At 43.0% G+C, this 24,292-nt stretch overlaps 1 protein-coding gene across 1 annotated transcript in view; it reads right to left on the bottom strand.

Annotated features, from left to right (window-relative positions):
- The window catches only part of OS9 (OS9 endoplasmic reticulum lectin), a gene marked incomplete in the record, with an annotated part of 610,958 nt that overhangs the window by 199,375 nt on the left and 387,291 nt on the right, over positions 1 to 24,292 (bottom strand). Inside the window, 1 exon segment of the mRNA XM_053708203.1 lies at positions 8,177 to 8,265. Within this exon segment, the coding sequence (XP_053564178.1) occupies positions 8,177 to 8,265 (89 nt within the window).

The following is a 24,292-nucleotide window of genomic DNA, read 5'->3' as shown; positions in this document are numbered from 1 at the left end:
CTAGTAGAATGAGCTGTAATTCTTTCAGGAGGCTGCTGTCCAGCAGTCTCATAGGCTAAACGTATTATGCTACGAAGCCAGAAAGAGAGAGAGGTAGCCGAAGCTTTGTGACCTCTCCTCTGTCCAGAATAAATGACAAACAGGGAAGAAGTTTGGCGAAAATCTTTAGTTGCCTGCAAATAAAATTTCAGGGCACGGACGACGTCCAGATTGTGCAGAAGTCGTTCCTTCTTTGAAGAAGGGTTAGGGCACAATGATGGAACAACAATCTCTTGATTGATATTCCTGTTAGTGAATACCTTAGGCAAGAACCCAGGTTTAGTACGCAGAACTACCTTGTCTGAATGAAAAATCAGATAAGGAGAATCACAATGTAAGGCCGATAACTCAGAGACTCTTCGAGCCGAGGAAATAGCCATCAAAAACAGAACTTTCCAAGATAACAGCTTGATATCAATGGAATGAAGGGGTTCAAAAGGAACACCCTGTAAAACGTTAAGAACTAAGTTTAAGCTCCACGGCGGAGCAACAGTTTTAAACACAGGCTTAATCCTGGCCAAAGCTTGACAAAAAGCCTGAACGTCTGGAACTTCTGACAGACGTTTGTGTAAAAGGATGGACAGAGCTGAGATCTGTCCCTTTAAAGAACTAGCAGATAAACCCTTTTCTAAACCTTCTTGTAGAAAAGACAATATCCTAGGAATCCTAACCTTACTCCATGAGTAACTCTTGGATTCGCACCAATGCAAATATTTACGCCATATTTTATGGTAAATTTCCTGGTAACAGGCTTCCTAGCCTGTATTAAGGTATCAATCACTGACTCCGAGAATCCACGCTTAGATAGAATCAAGCGTTCAATCACCATGCAGTCAGTCTCAGAGAAATTAGATTTGGATGTTTGAAAGGACCCTGAATGAGAAGGTCCTGTCTCAGAGGCAGAGACCATGGTGGACAGGACGACATGTCCACTAGATCTGCATACCAGGTCCTGCGTGGCCACGCAGGCGCTATTAGAATCACTGATGCTCTCTCCTGTTTGATTCTGGCAATCAAACGAGGAAGCATCGGGAAAGGTGGAAACGCATAAGCCATGTTGAAAACCCAAGGTGCTGTCAGAGCATCTATCAGCACCGCTCCCGGATCCCTGGACCTGGATCCGTACCAAGGAAGCTTGGCGTTCTGGCGAGACGCCATGAGATCCAGATCTGGTTTGCCCCAACGCCGAAGCAGTTGGGCAAATACCTCCGGATGAAGTTCCCACTCCCCCGGATGAAAAGTCTGGCGACTTAGAAAATCCGCCTCCCAGTTCTCCACTCCTGGGATGTGGATCGCTGATAGGTGGCAAGAGTGAGACTCTGCCCAGCGAATTATCTTTGAGACTTCCATCATCGCTAGGGAACTCCTTGTCCCTCCCTGATGGTTGATGTAAGCCACAGTCGTGATATTGTCCGACTGGAACCTGATGAACCTCAGAGTTGCTAACTGAGGCCAAGCCAGAAGAGCATTGAGAACCGCTCTTAATTCCAGAATGTTTATTGGAAGGAGTTTCTCCTCCTGAGTCCATGATCCCTGAGCCTTCAGGGAATTCCAGACAGCGCCCCAACCTAGCAGGCTGGCGTCTGTTGTTACTATCGTCCAATCTGGTCTGCTGAAGGGCATCCCCCTGGACAGATGTGGCCGAGAAAGCCACCATAGAAGAGAATCTCTGGTCTCTTGATCCAGATTCAGCATAGGGGACAAATCTGAGTAATCCCCATTCCACTGACCTAGCATGCATAATTGCAGTGGTCTGAGATGCAGGCGTGCAAAAGGAACTATGTCCATTGCCGCTACCATTAAGCCGATTACCTCCATGCACTGAGCCACTGACGGGCGTTGAATGGAATGAAGGACACGGCAGGCGTTTTGAAGTTTCGTTAACCTGGTCTCTGTCAGGTAAATTTTCATTTCTACAGAATCTATAAGAGTCCCCAGGAAGGGAACTCTTGTGAGTGGTAATAGAGAACTCTTTTCTACGTTCACCTTCCACCCATGCGACCTTAGAAATGCCAGAACTAACTCTGTATGAGACTTGGCAGTTTGGAAACTTGACGCTTGTATCAGAATGTCGTCTAGGTACGGAGCTACCGATATTCCTTTCGGTCTTAGTACCGCCAGAAGAGAGCCCAGAACCTTTGTAAAGATTCTTGGAGCTGTAGCTAACCCGAAGGGAAGAGCTACAAACTGGTAATGCCTGTTTAGGAAGGCAAACCTTAGGTACCGATAATGATCTTTGTGAATCGGTATGTGAAGGTAAGGCATCTTTTAAATCCACTGTGGTCATGTACTGACCCTTTTGGATCATAGGTAAGATTGTCCGAATAGTTTCCATTTTGAACGATGGAACTCTTAGGAATTTGTTTAGTATTTTTAAATCCAAGATTGGTCTGAAGGTTCCCTCTTTTTTGGGAACCACAAACAGATTTGAGTAAAACCCTTGTCCTTGTTCCGACCGCGGAACCGGATGGATCACTCCCATTATTAAAAGGTCTTGTACACAGCGTAGAAACGCTTCTTTCTTTATCTGGTTTGCTGACAACCTTGAAAGATGAAATCTCCCTTTTGGAGGAGAAGCTTTGAAGTCCAGAAGATATCCCTGAGATATGATCTCTAACGCCCAGGGATCCTGGACATCTCTTGCCCAAGCCTGGGCGAAGAGAGAAAGTCTGCTCCCCACTAGATCCGTTTGCGGATCGGGGGCCCTCACTTCATGCTGTCTTAGGGGCGGCAGCAGGCTTTCTGGCCTGCTTGCCCTTGTTCCAGGACTGGTTAGGTTTCCAGCCCTGTCTGTAGCGAGCAACAATTCCTTCCTGTTTTGGAGCGGAGGAAGTTGATGCTGCTCCTGCCTTGAAGTTACGAAAGGCACGAAAATTAGACTGTTTAGCCCTTGGTCTGGCTCTGTCTTGAGGCAGGGCATGGCCCTTACCTCCAGTAATGTCAGCGATAATCTCTTTCAAACCGGGCCCGAATAATGTTTGCCCTTTGAAAGGTATGTTAAGCAATTTAGATTTAGAAGTCACATCGGCTGACCAGGATTTAAGCCACAGCGCTCTGCGCGCTTGAATGGCGAATCCGGAGTTCTTAGCCGTAAGCTTAGTTAAGTGTACTACGGCATCAGAAATAAATGAATTAGCTAGCTTAAGGATTCTAAGCTTGTCAATAATCTCATCCAATGGAGCTGAGCCAATGGTCTCTTCCAGAAACTCAAACCAGAATGCCGCCGCAGCCGTGACAGGCGCAATGCATGCAAGGGGTTGCAATATAAAACCTTGTTGAGCAAACATTTTCTTAAGGTAACCCTCTAACTTTTTATCCATTGGATCTGAAAAAGCACAGCTATCCTCCACCGGGATAGTGGTGCGCTTAGCCAGAGTAGAAACTGCTCCCTCCACCTTAGGGACCGTCTGCCATAAGTCCCGTGTAGTGGCGTCTATTGGAAACATTTTTCTAAATATAGGAGGTGGGGAAAAGGGCACACCCGGCCTATCCCACTCCTTGGTAATAATCTCTGTAAGCCTCTTAGGTATAGGAAAAACGTCAGTACTCACCGGTACCGCATAGTATCTATCCAGCCTACATAATTTCTCTGGAATTGCAACCGTGTTACAATCATTCAGAGCCGCTAATACCTCCCCTAGCAATACACGGAGGTTCTCAAGCTTAAATTTAAAATTTGAAATGTCTGAATCCAGTTTATTTGGATCAGATCCGTCACCCACAGAATGAAGCTCTCCGTCCTCATGTTCTGCCAATTGTGACGCAGTATCAGACATGGCTCTAATATTATCAGCGCACTCTGTTCTCACCCCAGAGTGGTCGCGTTTACCCCTAAGTTCTGGTAATTTAGATAATACTTCAGTCATAACATTAGCCATGTCTTGCAAAGTGATTTGTAATGGCCGCCCTGATGTACTTGGCGCCACAATATCACGCACCTCCTGAGCGGGAGACGAAGGTACTGACACGTGAGGAGAGTTAGTCGGCATAACTTTCCCCTCGTTGTCTGGTGAAATTTTCTTTACATGTACAGATTGGCTTTTATTCAAAGTAGCATCAATGCAATTAGTACACAAATTTCTATTGGGCTCCACATTGGCCTTTAAACATATTGCACAACGAGATTCCTCTGTGTCAGACATGTTTAAACAAACTAGCAATTAGACTAGCAAGCTTGGAAAATACTTTTGAAATAAGTTTACAAGCAATATAAAAAACGATACTGTGCCTTTAAGAAGCACACAAAAAAACGTCACAGTTGAAATAACAATGAAACAATTAGTTATAGCAACCAAATTTTCACAGTAAATGCATAAAATTAGCAAAGGATTGCACCCACCAGCAAATGGATGATTAACCCCTTAGTAACCCAAACACGGTTAACAATTTGAAATAAACGTTTTTATCACAGTCAAAGCACAATCTCACAGGTCTGCTGTGAGTGATTACCTCCCTCAAAACAAGTTTTGGAGACCCTTGGGCTCTGTAGAGACGTCCTGGATCGTTGGAGGAAGAAATAGGAAGACTATGACTGAATTTTTACTGCGCAATAAAGCGCCAAAATAGGCCCCTCCCACTCATAATACAACAGTGGAGAAGCTCAGTAAACTGATTTTATTCAAAATAAACGACAGCCAAGTGGAAAAATAATGCCCATAAAGTTTTATCACCAAGTACCTCAGAGAAAAACGATTAACATGCCAGTAAACGTTTTAATGTAAAATTAATAAATGTTATTAAAAAGCCTGCTGCTAGTCGCTTTCACTGCAGTAGAGGCTTAAATATAAGTTAGATGTATACAGTATTTTCTTAGTGAAGTTCCATTCCCTAGAAATACTTCAGTGTAAACATACATACATATCAGCCTGATACCAGTCGCTATTACTGCATTTAAGGCTGCACTTACATTATATCGGTATCAGCAGTATTTTCTCAGTCAATTCCATTCCTTAGAAAATAATATACTGCAACATACCTCCTTGCAGGTGAACCCTGCCCGCTGTCCCCTGTTCTGAAGTACCTCTCTCCTCAGAATGGCCGAGAAACAGCAAGTGGATCTTAGTTACGACCGCTAAGATCATATACAAACTCAGGTAGATTCTTCTTCTAATACTGCCTGAGAAAAAACAACACACTCCGGTGCTGTTTAAAATAACAAACTTTTGATTGAAGAAATAAAAACTAAGTATAACAACCACAGTCCTCTCACACGTCCTATCTATTAGTTAGGTGCAAGAGAATGACTGGGTATGACGTAGAGGGGAGGAGCTATATAGCAGCTCTGCTTGGGTGATCCTCTTGCACTTCCTGTTAGGGAGGAGACATAATCCCATAAGTAATGGATGACCCGTGGACTGACTACACTTAACAGGAGAAATCTCTTATGTTATCAGGTACACTCTGAACATTAGATGTTGATGGAACTGCAACTGCAATCGTACATTACTAAAGGAAATATTATCTGCATTAACAAGTTTGTCATGACAATTAATACAAACAACAGCTGGAGGAACAGCTACCAAAAGTTTACAGCAGATACACTTAGCTTTGGTAGTTCCAGCACCAGACAGCGATTTTCCTGAAGTATCTTCTGACTCAGATGCAACGTGAGACATCTTGCAATATGTAAGAGAAAAAACAACATATAAAGCAAAATTGATCAAATTCCTTAAACGACAGTTTCAGGAATGGGAAAAAATGCCAAGGAACAAGCTTCTAGCAACCAGAAGCAAAAGAAAAATGAGACTTAAATAATGTGGAGACAAAAGCGACGCCCATATTTTTTTAGCGCCAAATAAGACGCCCACATTATTTGGCGCCTAAATGCTTTCGGCGCCAAAAATGACGCCACGTCCGGAACGCCGACATTTTTGGCGCAAAAGAACGTCAAAAATGACGCAACTTCCGGCGACACGTATGACGCCGGAAACAGAAAAGATTTTTTGCGCCAAAAAAGTCCGCGCCAAGAATGACGCAATAAAATGAAGCATTTTCAGCCCCCGCAAGCCTAACAGCCCACAGGGAAAAAAATGTTTGAATACATATATTTAGAACTTTATTAAAAAAGTGCCCAACCATAGCTTAGAGTGTCACAGAAAATAAGACTTACTTACCCCAGGACACTCATCTACATGTTTGTAGAAAGCCAAACCAGTACTGAAACGAAAATCAGCAGAGGAAATGGTATATATATATATATATATATATATATATATATATATATATATATATATATATATAAGAGTATATCGTCGATCTGAAAAGGGAGGTAAGAGATGAATCTCTACGACCGATAACAGAGAACCTATGAAATAGACCCCGTAGAAGGAGATCATTGCATTCAAATAGGCAATACTCTCCTCACATCCCTCTGACATTCACTGCACGCTGAGAGGAAAACCGGGCTCCAACCTGCTGCGGAGCGCATATCAACGAAGAATCTAGCACAAACTTACTTCACCACCTCCATAGGAGGCAAAGTTTGTAAAACTGATTTGTGGGTGTGGTGAGGGGTGTATTTGTAGGCATTTTGAGGTTTGGGGAACTTTGCCCCTCCTGGTAGGAATGTATATCCCATACGTCACTAGCTCATGGACTCTTGCTAATTACATGAAAGAAAGGAACATTAAACACTTAAAGATCACCCCCTTGAACTACTTATTCCTCTTCTATTCTAAAATCACTTCTTCCCTTTCCTATCTACAATACATTTGTCATGTACCCTTTCGCTCTCTGATGCTCTCCTAATTGTTATATTTTTAGTCTTCTGAGAGAAATAAGCATATACTATAGCCTAATAACTGTCTCCATCTTACCCAGTCAGTCAAGAACGAATAGGGAAGTTTGTTACTTCTGACAAAGAAGTTTGTTACTTCTGACAAAGAAGTTTGTTACTTTAAAACGCGTAAGGACTTACGGTGGAGTCACCCAGTAACCTGGATTTTGTCGTGTACTCCTAATTTTACTGGACTTTATATCTCAGACTTAACTGATAACTCCTGTGCAGGATTACCACCATTTGCCATACATATAGCTCAATGTGTTGAGGTTTGCTATAAGAGTTTAATCATGTCTTTATTTTAATCGCCTATGTTAAAAACATATTACACTATTTTAGTGTTTTTTTTCCTCTTTGAGCACATCTACACTACCCTGTATCCTGCCATACACTGGGAAGTTTGTACAACGACTGGAGGCATTCAAGCAGAACTAATGTGGGACGGTTTTCTCTCTCTTGGACGCCACTACTTACCTAATATGATTGATGGCAAGTCTCGTGCCTCCTCTCATGGATAAATCATACTAATTGATATTTTCACTATTTCTGCCACATCCTGTGCCAACTACATTTAGAGACAACTTCTTGACTGCATATACGTGGACATATTGTTTTCCTAAGGATTTACTTTTATGTATCTGAATCATTCTGATTAACTGAATTAAAAATAAAAAAAAAACACTACTATTATTACTATACTATTACAGCTCTGTAAAAATATTTTCTAGCATTCTTTACAGTAATTTATTTGATTTTATGTACGAGGGATCCAGATTCTCACATGGTCTCATTATAGCAGCAGCAATATTGCCTCTATCTTACTCTCACTAATATCTTTATCCCCATTAGCGCCTCACTGGGCAATAATTGAGCTGGTCTCTTTATTACTCCTTTTTATTGCCATAAGTTTCTGTTACAGAACACATTTGGTGGGCAGTACAAAAGGCAATGGTGCCTTTGACCATTCCAAATTCAACACATACCATTTCACATTTTTTTCTAAATTTTGTTATGAAACCAAAAGTGACTTTCATATATATTATATACATGAAAAATTAAGTTAAAGGGACATTAAAAAAAAAAACAATTCTTTTTCATGATTCAGAGAATACAATTTTATCAAATTGTCTTCATTTTCTTGTTATCCTTTGTTGAAAAGCAGGGATGCAAGCTCAGCACTAGATGGCAGCACTATAACTTTCATATAGTGCTCCAGACATGTGCACATTACATATCTAGATATCTCTTCAACAATGAACAACAACATGAGAGCAAAGTAAATACTAAATGTTTGTAAAAATGAATTCCCTATCTAAATATTGAAAGAAAAAATTGGGTTTCGTGTGCTTTAAGTTTTACCTTTTTCTCACTTTTCTTTAATTCGGCAATAAATTTCACCAGGTCATCTGGATTCCGAATCATCTTATAACGAACATTTTTTTCATGACCTGAAGAGAACAGAAAAATAAACTTTTTACTACAGTTTTTCATAAGCACAATTTATCACGTATGTATGTATTAGGGCTGCACGATTAATCACAGATGCGACTTTAAACCGCAAATTTAAAACAGCGAGTACGTGATATTTTGCTTTTTTTTTTCTCGTTTCTGCATGAAAACCGAGGCGAAGTCCTCCAGACTTCCATTGTATGAGGGAGGATGAGAGGCGGACCTGTGAATGCCCATGAAAACATAAATTATGCTTACCTGATAATTTCATTTTCTTCTGAAGGGAAGAGTCCACAGCTGCATTCATTACTTTTGGGAAATACAGAACCTGGCCACCATGAGAAGGCAAAGAAACCCCACCCAAAGGCTTAAATACCTCCCCCACTTCCCTCATCCCCCAGTCATTCTGCCGAGGGAACAAGGAACAGTAGGAGAATTATCAGGGTGAAAAAAGGTGCCAGAAGAACAAAAAATTACAACCGCCTCATAGATAAAAACACGGGCGGGAGCTGCTGACTCTTCCCTTCAGAAGAAAAACAAAATGTATGCTTACCTGATGAATTTCTTTCTCTTGTGGTGTATCCAGTCCACAGGTTCATCCATTACTTGTGGGATATTCTCCTTCCCAACAGGAAGTTGCAAGAGGACACCCACAGCAGAGCTGTCTATATAGCTCCTCCCCTAACCCCCACCTCCAGTCATTCGACCGAAGACAAGTAAGAAAAAGGAGAAACTATAGGGTGCAGGGATGACTGTAGTTTTAAAAATAAAAAACAGAATTTATGTTTACCTGATAAATTACTTTCTCCAACGGTGTGTCCGGTCCACGGCGTCATCCTTACTTGTGGGATATTCTCTTCCCCAACAGGAAATGGCAAAGAGCCCAGCAAAGCTGGTCACATGATCCCTCCTAGGCTCCGCCTACCCCAGTCATTCGACCGACGTTAAGGAGGAATATTTGCATAGGAGAAACCATATGTTACCGTGGTGACTGTAGTTAAAGAAAATAAATTATCAGACCTGATTAAAAAAACCAGGGCGGGCCGTGGACCGGACACACCGTTGGAGAAAGTAATTTATCAGGTAAACATAAATTCTGTTTTCTCCAACATAGGTGTGTCCGGTCCACGGCGTCATCCTTACTTGTGGGAACCAATACCAAAGCTTTAGGACACGGATGAAGGGAGGGAGCAAATCAGGTCACCTAAATGGAAGGCACCACGGCTTGCAAAACCTTTCTCCCAAAAATAGCCTCAGAAGAAGCAAAAGTATCAAATTTGTAAAATTTAGAAAAAGTGTGCAGTGAAGACCAAGTCGCTGCCTTACATATCTGATCAACAGAAGCCTCGTTCTTGAAGGCCCATGTGGAAGCCACAGCCCTAGTGGAGTGAGCTGTGATTCTTTCAGGAGGCTGCCGTCCGGCAGTCTCATAAGCCAATCGGATAATGCTTTTAATCCAGAAGGAGAGAGAGGTAGAAGTTGCTTTTTGACCTCTCCGTTTACCAGAATAAACAACAAACAAAGACAAAGTTTGTCTGAAATCCTTAGTAGCTGCTAAGTAAAATTTGAGAGCACGAACTACATCCAAGTTGTGCAACAAACGTTCCTTCTTTGAAACTGGATTAGGACACAAAGAAGGCACAACTATCTCCTGGGTAATGTTTTTGTTAGAAACAACTTTTGGAAGAAAACCAGGTTTAGTACGCAAAACCACCTTATCTGCATGGAACACCAGATAAGGAGAAGAACACTGCAGAGCAGATAATTCTGAAACTCTTCTAGCAGAAGAAATTGCAACCAAAAACAAAACTTTCCAAGATAATAACTTAATATCAACGGAATGTAAGGGTTCAAACGGAACCCCCTGAAGAACTGAAAGAACTAGGTTGAGACTCCAAGGAGGAGTCAAAATTTTGTAAACAGGCTTGATTCTAACCAGAGCCTGAACAAAGGCTAGAACATCTGGCACAGCTGCCAGCTTTTTGTGAAGTAACACAGACAAGGCAGAAATCTGTCCCATCAAGGAATCCTTTTTCCAATCCTTCTCGAAGGAAGGATAGACTCTTAGGAATCTTAACCTTGTCCCAAGGGAATCCTGCAGATTCACACCAACAGATATACCAAATTATGTGGTAATTTTTCTGGTTACAGGCTTTCAGGCCTGAACAAGAGTATTAATAACAGAATCTGAGAACCCTCGCTTTGATAAGATCAAGCGTTCAATCTCCAAGCAGTCAGCTGGAGTGGGTCGAACGGACCTAGAACAAGAAGGTCTCGTCTCAAAGGTAGCTTCCATGGTGGAGCCGATGACATATTCACCAGATCTGCATACCAAGTCCTGCGTGGCCACGCAGGAGCTATCTAAATCACCGACGCCCTCTCCTGATTGATCCTGGCTACCAGCCTGGGGATGAGAGGAAACGGCGGGAACACATAAGCTAGTTTGAAGGTCCAAGGTGCTACTAGTGCATCCACTAGAGCCGCCTTGGGATCCCTGGATCTGTACCCGTAGTAAGGAACTCTGAAGTTCTGACGAGAGGCCATCAGATCCATGTCTGGAATGCCCCACGGTTGAGTGACTTGGGCAAAGATTTCCGGATGGAGTTCCCACTCCCCCGGATGCAATGTCTGACGACTCAGAAAATCCGCTTCCCAATTTTCCACTCCTGGGATGTGGATAGCAGACAGGTGGCAGGAGTGAAACTCCGCCCATAGAATGATTTTGGTCACTTCTTCCATCGCTAGGGAACTCCTTGTTCCCCCCTGATGGTTGATGTAAGAACTTGGCCCTCGCTAGCTGAGGCCAAGCTTTGAGAGCATTGAATATCGCTCTCAGTTCCAGAATATTTATCGGTAGAAGAGATTCTACCCGAGACCAAAGACCCTGAGCTTTCAGGGATCCCCAGACCGCGCCCCAGCCCATCAGACTGGCGTCGGTCGTGACAATGACCCACTCTGGTCTGCGGAAGGTCATCCCTTGTGACAGGTTGTCCAGGGACAGCCACCAACGGAATGAGTCTCTGGTCCTCTGATTTACTTGTATCTTCGGAGACAAGTCTGAATAGTCCCCATTCCACTGACTGAGCATGAACAGTTGTAATGGTCTTAGATGAATGCGCACAAAAGGAACTATGTCCATTGCCGCTACCATCAAACCTATCACTTCCATGCACTGCGCTATGGAAGGAAGAGGAACGGAATGAAGTATCCGACAAGAGTCTAGAAGTTTTGTTTTTCTGGCTTCTGTCAGAAAAATCCTCATTTCTAAGGAGTCTATTATAGTTCCCAAGAAGGGAACCCTCGTTGACGGAGATAGAGAACTCTTTTCCACGTTCACTTTCCATCCGTGAGATCTGAGAAAGGCCAGGACAATGTCCGTGTGAGCCTTTACTTGAGGAAGGGACGACGCTCGAATCAGAATGTCGTCCAAGTAAGGTACTACAGCAATGCCCCTTGGTCTTAGCACCGCCAGAAGGGACCCTAGTACCTATGAGAAAATCCTAGGAGCAGTGGCTAATCCGAAAGAAAACGCCACGAACTGGAAATGCTTGTCCAGGAATGCAAACCTTAGGAACCGATGATGTTCCTTGTGGATAGGAATATGTAGATACGCATCCTTGAAATCCACCTTGGTCATGAATTGACCTTCCTGGATGGAAGGAAGAAGTGTTCGAATGGTTTCCATCTTGAACGATGGAACCTTGAGAAACTTGTTCAAGATCTTGAGATCTAAGATTGGTCTGAACGTTCCCTCTTTTTTGGGAACTATGAACAGATTGGAGTAGAACCCCATCCCTTGTTCTCCTAATGGAACAGGATGAATCACTCCCATTTTTAGCAGGTCTTCTACCCAATGTAAGAATGCCTGTCTTCTTTTGTGGTCTGAAGACAACTGAGACCTGTGGAACCTCCCCCTTGGAGGAAGCCCCTTGAACTCCAGAGAATAACCTTGGGAGACTATTTCTAGCGCCCAAGGATCCAGAACATCTCTTGCCCAAGCCTGAGCGAAGAGAGAGAGTCTGCCCCCCACCAGATCCGGTCCCGGATCGGGGGCCCGCATTTCATGCTGTCTTGGTAGCAGTGGCAGGTTTCCTGGCCTGCTTTCCTTTGTTCCAGCCTTGCATAGGTCTCCAGGCTGGATTGGCTTGAGAAGTATTACCTTCCTGCTTAGAGGACGTAGCCCTTGGGGCTGATCCGTTTCTGCGAAAGGGACGAAACTTAGGTTTATTTTTGGTCTTGAAAAGACCTATCCTGAGGAAGGGCGTGGCCCTTGCCCCCAGTGATATCAGAGATAATCTCTTTCAAGTCAGGGCCAAAGAGTGTTTTCCCCTTGAAAGGAATGTCAAGCAATTTGTTCTTGGAAGACGCATCCGCTGCCCAAGATTTTAACCAAAGCGCTCTGCGCCACAATAGCAAACCCAGAATTTTTTCGCCGCTAACCTAGCCAATTGCAAGGTGGCGTCTAGGGTGAAAGAATTAGCCAATTTAAGAGCACGAATTCTGTCCATAATCTCCTCATAAGAAGAAGAATTACTAATAATCGCCTTTCCTAGCTCATCAAACTAGAAACACGCGGCTGCAGTGACAGGGACAATGCATGCAATTGGTTGTAGAAGGGAACCTTGCTGAACAAACATCTTTTTTAGCAGACCTTCTAATTTTTTATCCATAGGATCTTGGAAAGCACAACTATCTTCTATGGGTATAGTGGCGCGCTTGTGTAGAGTAGAAACCGCCCCCTCGACCTTGGGGACTGTCTGCCATCAGTCCTTTCTGGGGTCGACTATAGGAAAACAATTTTTTAAATATGGGGGGAGGTACTAAAGGTATACCGGGCCTGTCCCATTCTTTACTAACAATGTACGCCACCCGCTTGGATATAGGAAAAGCTTCGGGGGGCCCCGGGGCCTCTAAGAACTTTTCCATTTTACATAGTGGTTCTGGAATGACCAGATAATCACAATCATCCAAATTGGATAACACCTCCTTAAGTAGAGCGCGGAGGTGTTCCAACTTAAATTTAAAAGTAATCACATCAGGTTCAGCTTGTTGAGAAATGTTTCCTGAATCTGAAATTTCTCCCTCAGACAAAACCTCCCTGGCCCCCTCAGACTGGTGTAGGGGCCCTTCAGAAACCATATCATCAGCGTTCTCATGCTCTACAGAATTTTCTAAAACAGAGCAGTCGCGCTTTCGCTGATAAGTGGGCATATTGGCTAAAATGTTTTTGATAGAATTATCCATTACAGCCGTTAAATGTTGCATAGTAAGGAGTATTGGCGCACTAGATGTACTAGGGGCCTCCTGTATGGGCAAGACTGGTGTAGACGAAGGAGGGGATGATGCAGTACCATGCTTACTCCCCTCACTTGAGGAATCATCTTGGGCATCATTTTTACTAAATTTTTTTATGACATAAAATACATATAGTTAAATGAGAAGGAACCTTGGTTTCCCCACAGTCAGAACACAATCTATCTGGTAGTTCAGACATGTTAAACAGGCATAAACTTGATAACAAAGCACAAAAAACGTTTTAAAATAAAACCGTTACTGTCACTTTAAATTTTAAACTAAACACACTTTATTACTGCAATTGCGAAAAAGCATGAAGGAATTGTTCAAAATTCACCAAAATTTCACCACAGTGTCTTAAAGCCTTAAAAGTATTGCACACCAAATTTGGAAGCTTTAACCCTTAAAATAACGGAACCGGAGCCGTTTTTATATTTAACCCCTTTACAGTCCCTGGAATCTGCTTTGCTGAGACCCAACCAAGCCCAAAGGGGAATACGATACCAAATGATGCCTTCAGAAAGACTTTTCTATGTATCAGAGCTCCACACACATGCAGCTGCATGCCATGCTGTCCTCAAAAACAAGTGCGCCATACCGGCGCGAAAATGAGGCTCTGACTATGATTAGGGAAAGCCCCTAAAGAATAAGGTGTCTAAAACAGTGCCTGCCGATATAATCATATCAAAATACCCAGAATAAATGATTCCTCAAGGCTAAATATGTGTTAATAATGAATCGATTTAGCCCAGAAAAAGTCTACAGTCTTAATAAGCCCTTGTGAAGCCCTTATTTACTATCTTAATAAACATGGCTTACCGGATCCCATAGGGAAAATGACAGCTTCCAGCATTACATCGTCTTGTTAGAATGTGTCATACCTCAAGCAGTAAGAGACTGCACACTGTTCCCCCAACTGAAGTTAATTGCTCTCAACAGTCCTGTGTGGAACAGCCATGGATTTTAGTTACGGTGCTAAAATCATTTTCCTCATACAAACAGAAATCTTCATCTCTTTTCTGTTTCTGAGTAAATAGTACATACCAGCACTATTTTAAAATAACAAACTCTTGATTGAATAATAAAAACTACAGTTAAACACTAAAAAACTCTAAGCCATCTCCGTGGAGATGTTGCCTGTACAACGGCAAAGAGAATGACTGGGGTAGGCGGAGCCTAGGAGGGATCATGTGACCAGCTTTGCTGGGCTCTTTGCCATTTCCTGTTGGGGAAGAGAATATCCCACAAGTAAGGATGACGCCGTGGACCGGACACACCTATGTTGGAGAAACACCTGCCTTAAGTGACAGGGCAGGCCGTGGACTGGATACACCACAAGAGAAAGAAATTTATCAGGTAAGCATTAATTTTTTTTTCTCTTGTAAGGTGTATCCAGTCCACGGGTTCATCCATTACTTGTGGGATACCAATACCAAAGCTTTAGGACACAGATGAAGGGAGGGAAAAGGCAGGAACTTAAACGGAAGGCACCACTGCCTGTAAGACCTTTGTCCCAAAAATAGCCTCCGAAGAAGCAAAAGTATCAAATTTGTAGAATTTAGAAAAAGTATGAAGCGAAGACCAAGTCGCCGCCTTACAAATCTGTTCAACAGAGGCCTCATGTTTAAAAGCCCATGTGGAAGCTACCGCTCTAGTAGAATGAGCTGTAATTCTTTCAGGAGGCTGCTGGCCAGCAGTCTCATAAGCTAAACGGATTATGCTTCTCAGCCAAAAAGAAAGAGAAGTTGCCGAAGCCTTTTGGCCTCTCCTCTTTCCAGAATAGACAACAAACAATGCAGATGTTTGACGAAAATCCTTAGTAGCTTGCAAATAAAACTTTAAAGCACAAACCACGTCAAGATTGTGTAACAGACGTTCCTTCTTTGAAGAAGGATTAGGACACAGTGACGGAACAACAATTTCCTGATTGATATTCTTTTAGATACCACCTTGGGAAGAAACCCAGGTTTGGTACGCGAAACTACCTTATCTGCATGGAAGAGCAGATAAGGGGAATCACACTGTAAGGCAGATAACTCTGAAACTCTTCGAGCCGAAGAGATAGCTACTAGGAACAGAACTTTCCAAGATAAAAGCTTGATATCTATGGAATGCAAAGGTTCAAACAGAACCCCTTGAAGAACTTTAAGAACCAAACTTAAACTCCATGGCGGAGCAACAGGTTTAAACACAGGCCTGAACGTCTGGAACATAAGCCAGACGCTTGTGCAAAAGAATAGACAGAGCAGAAATCTGTCCCTTTAAGGAACTAGCCGATAATCCCTTTTCCAATCCTTCTTGGAGAAAAGATAGTATCCTAGGAATCCTGACCTTACTCCACGAGTAACCCTTGGATTCACACCAATGAAGATATTTACACCATATCGTATGATAGATTTTCCTGGTGACAGGCTTTCGAGCCTGAATCACGGTATCAATGACCGACTGAGAAACCACGTTTTGATAAAATCAAGCGTTCAATCTCCAAGCAGTCAGACGTAGAGAAATTAGATTTGGATGTTTGAATGGACCTTGGAGTAGAAGGTCCTGCCTCACCGCCAGAAGAGACCCTAGAACCTTCGTAAAGATTCTTGGCACTGTGGCTAATCCGAAGGGAAGAGCCACAAACTGGTAATGCCTGTCTAGGAAGGCGAACCTGAGGAACTGATGATGATCTCTGTGAATCGGAATGTGGAGATAAGCATCCTTTAAGTCCACTGTCGTCATATATTGACCCTCCAGGATCATAGGGAGGATGGTTCGGATAGTCTCCATCTTGAAAGATGGGACCCTGAGAAATTTGTTTAGGATCTTGAGATCCAAGATTGGTCTGAACGTTCCCTCTTTTTTGGGAACTATAAACAGGTTTGAATAGAAACCCTGCCCCTGTTCCTCCCTTGGAACTGGGTGGATCACTCACATAACCAGTAGGTCTTGAACGCAACGTAAGAATGCCTCTCTCTTTATCTGGTTTGCAGATAGTTGTGAGAGGTGAAATCTCCCCTTTGGAGATGAACCTTTGAATTCCAGAAGATATCCCTGGGAAACAATCTCTAGTGCCCAGGGATCCTGGACGTCTCTTGCCCAAGCCTGAGCTAAGAGAGAAAGTCTGCCCCCTACTAGATCCGGTCCCGGATCGGGGGCTACTCCTTCATGCTGTCTTAGAGGCAGCAGCAGGCTTTTTGGCCTGTTTCCCCTTGTTCCAAGCCTGGTTAGGTCTCCAGACTGGTTTGGACTGGGCGAAATTTCCCTCTTGTTTTGCATTAGAGGAAGCTGAAGCTGCACCACTCTTGAAGTTTCGAAAGGAACGAAAATTATTCTGTTTGGTCCTTAATTTATTGGACCTATCCTGAGGAAGGGCGTGACCTTTTCCTCCAGTAATATCAGAAATTATCTCCTTCAGACCAGGCCCGAATAGGGTCTGTCCCTTGAAGGGGATGTTAAGAAGCTTAGACTTTGAAGTAAAGTCTGCTGACCAGGACTTAAGGCATAGCGCCCTACGTGCCAGAATGGCAAAACCTGAATTCTTAGCCGTTAGCTTGGTTAAATGAAAAACGGAGTCAGAGAAAAAGGAATTAGGTAATTTAAGAGCTTTAATCCCGTCTAAAATCTCATCTAACAGGGTCTCCACCTGTAGAGCCTCCTCAAGAGACTCGAACCAAAAAGCCGCTGCAGCAGTGACTGGGGCAATGCATGCAAGAGGCTGGAGAATAAAACCTTGATGAATAAAATTTTTATTAAGTAGACCCTCCAATTTTTTATCCATAGGATCTAGGAAAGCACAACTGTCCTCGACGGGATAGTTGTACGCTTAGCTAGGGAAGAGACTGCTCCCTCCACCTTAGGGACTGTCTGCCACGAGTCCCGTATGGCGGCATCTATGGGAAACATCTTTTTAAAAGCAGGAGGGGGAGAGAACGGCACACCTGGTCTATCCCATTCCTTAGTAATAATTTGCGAAAACCTCTTAGGGACTGGAAAAACATCAGTGTAAACAGGCACTGCAAAGTATTTGTCCATCTTACACAATTTCTCTGGAACTACAACGGGTTCACAGTCATCCAGAGTCGCTAAAACCTCCCTAAGCAATAAGCGGAGGTGTTCAAGCTTAAATTTAAACGCTGTCATTTCAGAGTCAGACTGAAGCAACGCCTTCCCTGAATCTGAAATGTCACCCACAGATAGAAGCTCTCCGGCCTCGACTTCTGAGTATTGTGAGGGTATATCGGACACAGGTATTAAAGCGTCAGAAAGCTCTGTATTTGTTCTAGCCCCAGAGCTGTCTCACTTTCCTTGTAACCCTGGCAGTTTGGACAATACCTCTGAGAGGGTAGCATTCATAACTGCCGCCATGTCCTGTAAGGTAAAGAATTAGACGCGCTAGATGTACTTGGCGTCACTTGAGCGGGAGTTATAGGTTCTGACACATGGGGAGAGCTAGATGGCATAATCTCCCTTTTTTCAGTCAGAGAATCCCCTGGAGATAAATCTTTAAGTGCCATAATATGGTCTTTATAGTTTATAGAAATTTCACTACATTTGGTACACATTCTAAGAGGGGGTTCCACAATGGCTTCCAAACATATTGAACAAGGAGTTTCCTCTATGACAGACATGTTTAATAGACTAGTAATGAGACAAGCAAGCTTGGAAAACACTTTAATAAAGGTGAAACAGCAATTAAATAAAAACGTTACTGTGCCTTTAAGAGAAAAAAACTAGCACTTAAACTGCAAAACAGTGTAAAAATATAGTGAAGTCTTTGAAATTTTTACAGTGTGTGTAAGGGACTAAAGCAGCATTGCACCCACTTGCAAATGGATGATTAACCCCTTAGGCTCCAAACCGAAATTTAAAAAACGTCAAGCACCGTTAAAATACAGTTAAGCACCTTGCCACAGCTCTGCTGAGGCTCCTACCTGCCCTCAAATACGATTTAGGGAAGAAATAAACCCTCAATAGGGGTCCTCAGATGCCAGAGGACTCCTCTAGGGAAGCTGGATGTCTCAGTCTGAAGGAAACTGCGCATCTAGAGCGTGAAAATAGGCCCCTCCCACCATGTACTGGATGCCAGAGGGGCCTTAAGAAAATACTCCTAGGAGTATCTGACTAGCCATGTGGAAAACTAGGCCCCAAAAAGAGACTTATCTCCCTCAGAGAAAAAACGTCCTATTTATGAAACATGTAAACGTTTTGTCCCTAAGTAATATGAGTATTAACATGAGTATTACCCTGTTTTGTAAGCATGATCCCAGTCGTTGTTAAATCACTGCATCTAGCTTACCTCAAATACACAAGGCTCTGTCAGCATTTTCTAGAACTTATATCTCTAGAAATAAAAATACTGAACATACCTCAAAGCAGGTAATCTGCAGGCCATTCCCCCAACTGAAGTTTTCCCATACTCTTCAGTTATGGGTGAGAACAGCAATGGACCTTAGTTACAAACCACTAAGATCATCAACCTCCAGGCAGAATTCTTCTTCTAATTTCTGCCTGAGAGAAAAACAGTACAACGCCGATACCGTTTAACAATAACAAACTCTTGATTGAAGGTAAAACTACACTAAGTCACCACATATCTCTTGATACTTCCTATCTTGTTGAGAGTTGCAAGAGAATGACTGGAGGTGGGGGTTAGGGGAGGAGCTATATAGACAGCTCTGCTGTGGGTGTCCTCTTGCAACTTCCTGTTGGGAAGGAGAATATCCCACAAGTAATGGATGAACCCGTGGACTGGATACACCTTACAAGAGAAATGAAATTATTAGGTAAGCATAATTTATGTTTTTCTTCTTAAAAGTGAAGAGTCCGTTTCCAAACCTTTCACTCTTGACCTCACACTAAACTTGTGGGTGAAGGTGGTGAAAAAGAGTGACCTTTTACCAGCATTTTCCCTCTCCACCCCACTCAGATACATAATGCCTAGTGAATTGAGGACACAGATACGGAAGTGGGAGAACAAACGGTTATACAGAGTGGCACACGTCTTAGAAAATAGAAATTTGATATCCTTTTGCCACCTACAGGACAGATTGTCTCCGCTTACACTTCGGTGGTTTATATATTTGCAATTGAGATCCTCCCTCCAATCATTTTTTAGACAATCCCCGAGAGGGGCCCCAACCATACTAGAAATTTATAGTGTCATCCCCCACTGTACCAAACATTCCATTTCCAAACTCTATTTGACCATTCAGTCCTGCCCAAACAAATCAAAATCTTTGATAATGTTAGGATGGGAAAAGGACCTGAATATATCCAGGGAGGTGGGAGAGTGGGAGCGAGTGTTCTAATCTGCTGACAAAGGCCTGCTAAGAGCAGACCTGAAAGAGAACACAATGAAAACACTCTTTAGATGGTACTTGATACCGACCAAAACAGCTCACATGGGCCCACATAGCAATAATCTTTGCTACACAGGATGTGGGGAGGTGGGATCATACAAGCACATGTGGTGGGATTGCATAGTGGTGAGGGACGTGTGGAAACGACTATCCACCTTCATTAGCGATCTATTAGATGAAGACTTCACACCAACGATACAGCAGGCCCTATTACATGAATACATTGCCAAATACAACGAACATCTCAATACCTTACTGAGAATCCTTTGTACTGTTACTAGAACTTGCATCGAGAGACTTTGGAAGTCAGGGACACCCTCGTGGACAGAGATAGAAAACAAATTGCAGCACACCTACAATATGTACGAGCTAGCAGCGGGGATCTTAAACAATAGAGACACAGTAAATCAGATTTGGTATTACTGGATCACTTGGGCGTCAAAGAGCAGATGATTACCCTCAATTGGGGTTACTGGAATGCGCAGGGTTATATGTCGCCTAGCAGAACTTACATCTATTTATCATTTTATGTTGTCACTACCCATGTTGATGAATCTACTGCCCTCTCCCTCCCCCCCATCCCACAAATGTTTAGAGTTACAGAGCAGGTTTAGTCCCATGTTAGTTTCTCATTTACTTAAAACATTGGTTAGTAAAACTGAATGCACTGTATTACACAACGGTTACAGAATATGGTTGTTTATTTTGCAAATAATGAACCTGAGATACGCAATCTCTGAGAACTTATGATGTTTTTCTTACATGCGTTGGAATTTGTTACACAAAACCGTTATATATGTTTCATAAAATCTGTGAAAGTTAATAAAAAAATATTTAAACATAAAAGTGAAGAGTCCACAGCTGCATTCATTACGTTTGGGAAAAGAATACCCAAGCTAGAGGACACTGAATGCAAACAACGGGTGGGTACAAAAGGCAGCACAGGCTGATTTTTCGACACCCTAAAAAAAAAAAATTAGACGACACAAGTGAAAACCCGAAGCCCAGTTAACTGCACATTAGTTCACCACCGGCAAAGCTGAACTAAACCACTCACTCCCAGAGTAGTCAAGCCCAAACAACCTCCGAGGAGTCAGCCCCACGGATCACGACTCCCATGAAGGTACCCAGCCGAGACAAGAACCACTATCTGCCCCCAAAAAAGGAGAACAGATTCCCATGAAAAATCCAAAAGGATCATTCCACTCTGCAGAAGATAGAACAACCCATGGTTGTCTTATAATAGCAATGCCCAGGGAGACAAACTGCCTAGAAACACAAGGACTGAAGAAAAACATAATTTATGTAAGAACTTACCTGATAAATTCATTTCTTTCATATTGGCAAGAGTCCATGAGCTAGTGACGTATGGGATATACAATCCTACCAGGAAGGGCAAAGTTTCCCAAACCTCAAAATGCCTATAAATACACCCCTCACCACACCCACAATTCAGTTTAATAGCCAAGTAGTGGGGTGAAAAAGAAAGGAGTAAAATACAAAGGAATTTGGAAATAATTGTGCTTTATACAAAAAAAATCATAACCACCATAAAAAGGGTGGGTCTCATGTACTCTTGCCAATATGAAAGAAATGAATTTATCAGGTAAGTTCTTACATAAATTATGTTTTTTGTAATTGGCAAGAGTCCATGAGCTAGTGACGTATGGGATAAAAATACCAAAAAATAAAGATGTGGAACTCCACACAAGAGTCACTAGCGATGGAGGGATAAAATAACAGCCATTTTCAGCTGAGAAAAATAAATCCACAACAACAAAAATAAATACGTTTTTCCACATAAATGAAAGAAAAAACATAATTTATGCTTACCTGATAAATTTATTTCTCTTGTAGTGTAGTCAGTCCACGGGTCATCCATTACTTATGGGATTATATCTCTTCCCCAACAGGAAGTTGCAAGAGGATCACCCAAGCAGAGCTGCTATATAGCTCCTCCCCTCACATGTCATATCCAGTCATTCGACCGAAACAGGACGAGAAAGGAGAAACCATAGGGTGCAGTGGTGACTGGAGTTTAATTAAAATTTAGATCTGCCTTAAAAGACAGGGCGGGCCGTGGACTGACTACACTACAAGAGAAATAAATTTATCAGGTAAGCATAAATTATGTTTTCTCTTGTTAAGTGTAGTCAGTCCACGGGTCATCCATTACTTATGGGATACCAATACCAAAGCTAAAGTACACGGATGAAGGGAGGGACAAGGCAGGAACTTTAAACGGAAGGAACCACTGCCTGAAGCACCTTTCTCCCAAAAATAGCCTCCGAAGAAGCAAAAGTGTCAAATTTGTAAAATTTTGAAAAAGTGTGAAGTGAAGACCAAGTTGCAGCCTTGCAAATCTGTTCAACAGAGGCCTCATTTTTAAAGGCCCAGGTGGAAGCCACAGCTCTAGTAGAATGAGCTGTAATTCTTTCAGGAGGCTGCTGTCCAGCAGTCTCATAGGCTAAACGTATTATGCTACGAAGCCAAAAAGAGAGAGAGGTAGCCAAAGCCTTTTGACCTCTCCTCTGTCCAGACTAAATGACAGAGAAGAAGTTTGTCTAAAATCTTTAGTTGCCTGTAAGTAGAACTTCAGGGCACGGACTACGTCCAGATTATGCAAAAGTCGTTCCTTCTTTGAAGAAGGGTTAGGACACAATGATGGAACAACAATCTCTTGATTGATATTCCTGTTAGAAACTACCTCAGGTAAGAACCCAGGTTTAGTACGCAGAACTACCTTGTCTGAATGAAAAATCAGATAAGGAGAATCACAATGTAAGGCAGATAACTCAGAGACTCTCCGAGCCGAGGAAATAGCCATCAAAAATAGAACTTTCCAAGATAACAGCTTGATATCAATGGAATGAAGGGGTTCAAATGGAACGCCTTGCAGAACTTTAAGAACTAAGTTTAAGCTCCACGGCGGAGCAACAGTCTTAAACACAGGCTTAATCCTAGCCAAAGCCTGACAAAAAGCCAGAACGTCTGGAACGTCTGCCAGACGTTTGTGTAGCAGAATAGACAGAGCAGAAATCTGTCCCTTTAACGAACTAGCAGATAAGCCCTTTTCTAAACCCTCTTGTAGAAATGACAATATCCTAGGAATCCTAACCTTACTCCATGAGTAACTCTTGGATTCGCACCAATATAAATATTTACGCCATATCTTATGGTAAATTCTTCTGGTAACAGGTTTCCTAGCCTGTATTAAGGTATCAATAACCGACTCCGAGAAGCCACGCTTTGATAGAATCAAGCGTTCAATCTCCATGCAGTCAGCCTCAGAGAAATTAGATTTGGATGGTTGAAAGGACCCTGAATTAGAAGGTCCTGCCTCAGAGGCAGAGACCATGGTGGACAGGACGACATGTCCACTAGGTCTGCATACCAGGTCCTGCGTGGCCACGCAGGCGCTATCAGAATCACTGATGCTCTCTCTTGTTTGATCTTGGCAATCAGTCGAGGAAGCATTGGAAATGGTGGAAACACATAAGCCATGTTGAAGACCCAAGGTGCTGTCAGAGCATCTATCAGCACCGCTCCCGGGTCCCTGGACCTGGATCCGTAATAAGGAAGCTTGGAGTTCTGGCGAGACGCCATGAGATCCAGATCTGGTTTGCCCCAACGATGAATCAGTTGAGCGAAGACCTCCGGATGAAGTTCCCACTCCCCCGGATGAAAAGTCTGGCGACTTAGAAAATCCGCCTCCCAGTTCTCCACGCCTGGGATGTAGATCGCTGACAGGTGGCAAGAGTGAGACTCTGCCCAGCGAATTATCTTTGAGACTTCCAACATCGCTAGGGAACTTCTGGTTCCCCCTTGATGGTTGATGTAAGCCACAGTCGTGATGTTGTCCGACTGAAATCTGATGAACCTCAGAGTTGCTAACTGAGGCCAAGCTAGAAGAGCATTGAATATTGCTCTTAACTCCAGAATATTTATTGGGAGGAGTTTCTCCTCCTGAGTCCATGATCCCTGAGCCTTCAGGGAATTCCAGACTGCGCCCCAACCTAGAAGGCTGGCGTCTGTTACAATCGTCCAATCTGGCCTGCGAAAGGTCATCCCCTTGGACAGATGGGGCCGAGAAAGCCACCATAGAAGAGATTCTCTGGTCTCTTGATCCAGATTTAGCCGAGGGGACAAATCTGAGTAATCCCCATTCCACTGACTTAGCATGCACAATTGCAGCGGTCTGAGATGCAGGCGCGCAAATGGTACTATGTCCATTGCCGCTACCATTAAGTCGATTACTTCCATGCACTGAGCTACTGATGGGTGTGGAATGGAATGAAGGGCACGGCAAGCATTTAGAAGTTTTGATAACCTGGCCTCCGTCAGGTAAATTCTCATCTCTACAGAATCTATAAGAGTCCCTAGG

The sequence above is a fragment of the Bombina bombina genome, chromosome 3, assembly GCF_027579735.1.
Source record: "Bombina bombina isolate aBomBom1 chromosome 3, aBomBom1.pri, whole genome shotgun sequence".
NCBI lineage: Eukaryota > Metazoa > Chordata > Amphibia > Anura > Bombinatoridae > Bombina > Bombina bombina.
Note: the sequence above shows the minus strand (reverse complement) of the source record. Positions and strands in the feature narration are given on the sequence as shown.